This window comes from Dryas octopetala, chromosome 6 (assembly GCF_963921425.1).
Source record: "Dryas octopetala chromosome 6, drDryOcto1.1, whole genome shotgun sequence".
In the NCBI taxonomy this organism is placed as follows: Eukaryota; Viridiplantae; Streptophyta; class Magnoliopsida; order Rosales; family Rosaceae; genus Dryas; species Dryas octopetala.
Window position 1 is genome coordinate 7,532,981 of NC_141371.1, and position 6,855 is coordinate 7,539,835.

The 6,855-nt window shown below is 37.9% G+C and overlaps 1 protein-coding gene across 1 annotated transcript; it reads right to left on the reverse strand.

Moving 5' to 3' along the window:
• Window positions 1-100: 100 nt before the first annotated feature.
• PIP5K9 (phosphatidyl inositol monophosphate 5 kinase) lies at window positions 101-6,541 on the reverse strand. Its single transcript, XM_086247746.1, has 9 exons — window positions 6,295-6,541; window positions 4,013-5,426; window positions 3,339-3,506; window positions 2,839-3,004; window positions 2,276-2,386; window positions 1,835-2,022; window positions 1,363-1,520; window positions 1,047-1,212; window positions 101-789 (listed from the first exon to the last, which is right to left on the reverse strand). Exons 2-9 carry the CDS (start codon window positions 5,257-5,259, stop codon window positions 504-506), a joined length of 2,490 nt encoding a protein of 829 aa, XP_086103872.1. The 5' UTR covers window positions 5,260-5,426; window positions 6,295-6,541; the 3' UTR covers window positions 101-503.
• Window positions 6,542-6,855: the final 314 nt, after the last annotated feature.

Sequence of the window (6,855 nt, forward strand, 5' to 3'; positions counted from 1 at the left end):
GTTTTTTTTTGGCCACTTGTCACTTGGAATGTTAACTTATGATAACTTATGCTAACTTATGATATTATTAATTTTCACTTGAAATGTTAAGGACATTAACAGCAGAAATTTCCTTGGCTGTGATCCCAATTTCGCCAAATGCGGTTGCCTATAGTTTCAGTGGCAAATCGGTTCCTGAATATTACACTGAGAGAGAGAGAGAGAGGCTCTTATTGATAAAACAAAATATGTAAATTGAAAAAAAAAATATATGCAAGTGCATGTACGAAGCTGCAGGCGCTCCAAAAGTGACAAAACCAGAGGCAGAGAAACATATTCAAATTTATCAACCTAAGCATCATGATAACTCGATCAACCCCACCTTCCTCACAATACTTGCATTACGGGTGATGCTTCTTTCCCCGATACACTCCCCTCAAAAAATTCCATATGGCCTTGCAAGCGGTAGCCTTGTCAAAAGAACTCTCAGAAGAGGTATTGTTGCTTCACCAGGCACCAACTTCTTACCTTGTTAAAAGGTTTGGAGGGAACACCTTCTGAATGAACTCCAAGAAGCGCTCGGAATAGAATGTCGGGTCCACAGCAGAGATGGACAAGGAATCAAACTGAAGAGATTTGTATGCGTGTTCAATCTTCTTACCCATGTTGTAGTCTTGCAATATATCAATGATCCCAAGATATAGCACAACATCATATACTTCATTAAACATCTGCTGCTGCTGCACTCCGTGTTTCCCCACAACCTGCTCTGCCCTTGCCGGCATGTTTACACCCAACTGGATTTGGAGTCTGCTTATTGAGTTGAGAAGAGAAAAGAAATAAATAAACTTATTCAGATGCCGCAATAATACATACAATATTAAATATTTAAATTGTGATGTTCACTTCAGATGCATAGCTTTTCAAAAGAAGATTGAGCAGAATTTTTTCCTTGCGTGGCGTCTATAATGCCCCATATTATCAGTGACAGCTCTGAAGGACATGAAAATGGCCCTTGGGGTATCATTGCAAGGACAATACATGTGTAACAGTGCAGCAGATCATACCTTGCTGTACCAGGTAAAAGGAGATCCACTTCCTCATCACCAGCAGCTGATGCTCTCAGCCGGCTACCTCTGATGTGCGGACCCACAACAACACTATCATCATCTGTTCCACGAGGGATTAAAACAAGGCCTTGCGGGTAGCTGGAGATCTCTTCATCCAGAGTCTCTGTCATCGAAACACCAAAAGCAAAATTTTGATGTTAGTCTTTAGCCATAATGGAAAAGCAACTCTGCATGTGGTGGATAGCCTGGCCATAACAGAATAAATGCACAGATGACAACAGCTAAATTGTGCATCGTTAAATATGACATTGACCTTCCTCTGCTACCATTCCCAATCCATCAGCTGTATTGCTTCTATTGTAGGACATCAGAGACCGAAGATGTTGGGGGGCCCGATAATGCACACCCAGGAGAAGGCTATAATCCATAATGTGCTGTGCCTCCAAAAATTTACTGTCAGTCTCAATCTGACTGCACAATAATAACATAACAGGACCTAATGTTAGAGAATCATACATAAAATTGACCACAATGGGAACCAAAAGGGTGTGACCCCTTAATGTTTCTTACAAGAGAAAAATGATATTGACTACAGTTTTTCACAAACAATACAAAAAATAATAAAATAATAACAGATATTTTTTATGAATAAATTCTTAGGTTACGTATTTTCTTAAAACTTAAAAATAATTGGGGGTATACTAATAAAACACAATCTATAACCCATGGTATGGACAGCAAAGAGCAGGGGAAAAAACGACAAAACAGGTGGAATTATCACTTACTTCAATAAAGCCTCCCGCCAAGAAGGTTCCATATAAAAGCAGTAGTTTAAATCCAAGTCCTTTAGCGTCGTGTTTTCATCAATTTCAATCTTATCTGCAGAGCGCCCAAGGGATGAACCTTTCAAGTCAAATCTTCGATGTATTCTTAACTCTGTGCAGAACATGTTTCCCATCACTACAAAGCGAAACTGCAAAGCATATGTTATCTTACAAATATCAGCCATGTAAGCACAACAAACAATTCACATTCTTAGAGAAGGTTTCATGACAAACACTAACGAGGCATGTCATTACAGAATGAGCTCTTAGATGAGGTGATTCAGGCCTATAGTAATTTTAATGATATTTTGGAATTAATTATAGCCAGCTATGACATCATAAATACGGAAAGGTATTCTAGCCTGGTAGCACATAAGAATATAAAGTCATTGTGCCCATTACCTTTTGGCCACTTGAAGGTTTAATCCTATGAAGACCAAAAAATTTTGTGATGAGTGTGTTTTCATACGACCTTACATGATGATGATAATTCGGAAGCATCCGTAGGAGAACCTGCACATAAGAACTCGGTTACTGGACTTCCAGATGAGTACAGAAACTTCAACTACAGCACATATATCATATAGAATTTAGAAGAATCTAAGGTTCTCTGACTTTCGGGACTAACGGAAAAATAGAGAGAGAAGAATAAAAAAATAAAAAGGTCTTTGCTTATGCAGGTAAACCTCATAGGAAGCAATTCACTGGTTCAAGTTTGAATTATAGAAATTTTACACAGAGGGGGAAAAGACTTCCATAAGCATTTCGTAATTTATCTACATCAACCATCATATGTAAATGAAAGCTCTTTTCTTACGCAGGTAAAAATCAAAGGAAGCAATTTACTGGTTCAAGTTTGAATTATAGAAATTTTTCAGAGGGGGAAAAAATACTTCATGAACATTTAGTGATTTATCTACATCAACCATCACATGTAAATGCAAGCTCCAATAGTGATTACATACCTGAACTTCAGATTTCCTGAGTGTCTTAATCATGAAACGGTCATCCTGAGATAGGAAAAACACACTACCACTTTTTCCAGGAGAAGAAAGTTCTCTAAGTGCATCATTTCCACAAATAGACATCATGTAGTCAGCAGCATCAATCTTGAACATCTCCCTTAAATTCCTACAATGAGTTTTTACAAAAAGTATGTTCATTGATCACCACCATTAAGTAATGGGAAAATATAGGCAATACAGCCTATACAGGATCTGCATAAAAACTCAAGAACATAATATATGTATAAAATACAGAGACACAGACACACACGTATATGCAGATGAGTATACGACTTAATTTTGTTGGGGTAAGGTCTTGGTCAAGTTGAGGATGTGTGTACATGGATATGAAAATAATCAGAAGATAAAAGGGTATTTCTTTTCAACTTTTCAAAGGGTAAGTGGCTCATGATTATAACCCGATAGGCTAAAGACACAAGGTTTAATACATGACAACTAACCTGAAGACCATTGGGCAATAGTCTTTCCACTTAAAATCTACTGATTGATGAGGTGGTGTCAACTGGGAGCCTTCTTTAGGAAAATTCATCCAAAAGCTAGCCCGGGGGCCAAAATCTGATGTCCGAACTTCTCTCCTTTGTATTGGTGTAATCTTCCCAACAGTATACCTGACCAAATTCTAATGCACATTCAACATTAAGTTCCCCAAACAAAATATGCAATGGTGCATGAGATACAAGTAATGAACATCAGCTACCATGATTGAACTACATTTTCACCATTAGTTTCAGAGGATACCGTAATCTCAATATTACAGAAACAACATATTAAAAATCTAGCGGTAATAACTTCAGAGGCATAGGTGAGAAGCAAATCTTTTTCAAGTCTGAAGGAGAAACCTGTTAAGATTCTCAAACCACTCTCATGGAGTCATACAAATATCTTTTTTCTAATTTTTCTTTTCATCTTTCCACACAATGAGAATGTGTTTGTCCCAAATCCAGTGCATATAATAAACAGAGTAAGTGAAAGGCACAGATTACATGGAGGAGTTAGTCTAGCAATATAATTTAATTAATAACCCAAGCGTTGGATTTGGAAAAGATAGATGAAGACAAAAACTCAAAGCTGAAGAATTCTAAGAATTTAAGAAAAGTAAGAAAAGTGAATATACCTGATACCAAGCTGCAAACTGAGCATTAGATCATAACTCCTGTGACCTTTAATGATTTGTTCACCAGGTCTCTTAACCACTTTTGCTAGTTTCTTTTGTCGCCGTTTTGCCCTTCTAGATGATGACGTAAAACTATTATTTAATACTAACTCACTGATTAAGACACCTTGCATATATTCTCGTTCCAGTATTGGAATGCTTCTCTCAGCATTTTCTAAGACACAATCGGATAACCCTAATGATGGATCGTGTCCAATAACTTTCTCAAAAGATACCTCGAGACTCCATCGCCTTTCCAAGGAAACATTTCTATTATGAGATTGCTCCAAAGTTAACAGGCTTCTCTTAGGGAGTTTATCAGATGCAGCACGTTGAGATCCCTGGCTCTCCTCAATCTTGACACTTCCCATACCCACTTGATTAGCATGATGGATATGTGCATTGTTCTGCTTTCTTAAATCTGGCAAGAGCCCTCTTTTCCTCAAAGCATTGAGGTAAAGTTCTTCTACTGCTGGAAGTCTGCTGCCTTTTGGATAAAACGATCCTTTCCCATCCTTTAAACCCCGGGTCCAAGTTCCAACATAGAAGCCTCCATCACTCCATGTGTATACGCCGAATCCATGCATCATGCCATTCAACCAGCTTCCTTCAAATGTGTCCCCATTTGTCCAAGTGAGAGTTCCTTTCCCCGACATTTTCCCTCCTTTCATATTTCCTAGATAAACATTTCCATTTACCCATGTATACTTACCAGGCCCTTCTGGCAGTCCCTGGATCCAAGAGCCTTCAAAGACATCTCCATTAGGATAAACTTGATATCCCAGACCATGCTTGAGATTCAACCGCCATCGCCCCTTATAAGTCAATTTATCTGATCCAATGTATGTCCCTGTACCATGCATATATCCACCAGAAAATTCACCCTCATAAATGGCACCCGAACGCCATATAATTTTTCCACTCCCATGTCTCATCCCTCGTCTCCACTCACCCTCATATATGCATCCATCTGACCAGACATACCTTCCGCTACCCTCAGGGATGTTGCCAAGCAGGGGCCCAGAATACGTTTCCCTATTTGGAAGTAAGAGGTCCCTGACTCTAAAGGCAGAATTTTCAGGAGCAAGAGCAACTTCACCATTATTTAATATGGATCCTCTGTCTTTGTCGGAAATGGCATCAAGAGATAGTGTTCTCTCTGCACGAGATCGTGCTCGTTCCTCATCAATGGCCACAGAGCCAGACATGCATATACCCCCAAAGGATATGGTTCCTTATACAATTATAGGTGTCCCAAAATTCTCATAGGTCATGGGATGATATAGGATTCTGTAAAAAGTCATACCGAGTGAATGCATATATACCACAGAACTCCTTGGCTTCTGATCTATCAGCAGCAGAGAGATTAGAGAATCTGTATCAAAAGGCAGTTTTCAAGTGCTTTAGATAGCTTTTTGGAGCAAAAGAGAGCTATAAAGACTTGAAAAACGACTATAACAAAAAGGGAAATCCTATTGATTCAGTTAAACTCCAATAGCTACAGTATGACCACCAAAGAATTATAATTGGAGAAAAGAATAGCATAATTACCGAAACACATGCACAACAATTACACCATTATGCCCTCTACACCTTTTTTCCTTTATAAATTTTGCCAAAACCGGTTAGTAAGAACAAAAAACTTTGGATCCAAAACAACCGAAGATTCAACCCCATGAAAAAGATAACCAGAAGAGATGGAAATTTCAACTTGCTAAGAAAAGGAAAAGCAGGGCGCACATTCGTTTCCAAAAACGCATTTTAAAAAAAACCCATTACCACCAATATCTTGCAGAATATCCCACAAAAACAAAAGGCAGAAATGCTTAATGACCTTCCAAAGATTCAGTCAACCAAAGGCTACAAAAATTATCACATGGCCAAGTTTGATATTGTAGCCACAATTTCTCACACTGCCAAACTCATTCAGATTTATAACAGGATATCTGAAAGAGCATACATTGAGTCATTTACATCCTCCACTCATTAATAATCTGCAATCACTGGCTCTTCAAAGAAAAAAAAAACTTATGCTTAAATGCTACTTTTTCGGTTGACTTTCTTGACCCTTTGAGGCTTTGATTCCCAAAAGAAGAAGAAACTTGAGCTAAAATTTCAGCTATGAATCCATAATAACAGAAAAGCCACTTAAAAAAAGAAAAAAGCAATTCGACTATAATAAAGACAAAACTGAACCAAAAACAAATCCATTATCCAAGTACACTGAAGCTTTTAGAGAGTACCTGAGAAACTGAGAAAGTAAAAGAAGAAGTGTGAAGCTGCAAAAGTGTAGGCGCTAATGGAGCTGAACAACGTAGGCTGTGGTGGTTTATGAACTCTGAAGTTTGAAGCTTTTTCTCTGTGTTACGCTTTAGATGGTGACCAAATGTTTGCGATTCCCAAAGCTGAGAGAGAGCACACTGCATACCTGACACCACGCCGTTAAGTCACTCTGTAGCCAGAGAGAGACGCACTCGACAAGAATTAATTAATTCAATTCAATTCAATTAAGGCAAAACGGAAATTTAACGCGAATATCGTCTTGCTTTTGTATTCGACCGTTGCGTGGAATGACAATAATGCCCACGTTATACTTATAATACATCGGTTTCCATTTATAACTAGTAAGTAGTAACTATGTGACTATGTCATGCTTGGCGGCTTGTACATTTCATACTATAATTATCTCAAACTTTTATTTTGTTTTCTTCCCTATCATTTTTTATTGTTTTTATTTAATTTTACAGTAATAATTTTTTGCTGTTTAGGATTTATTTTAAATATATTTGAAAATTTCCCAATAA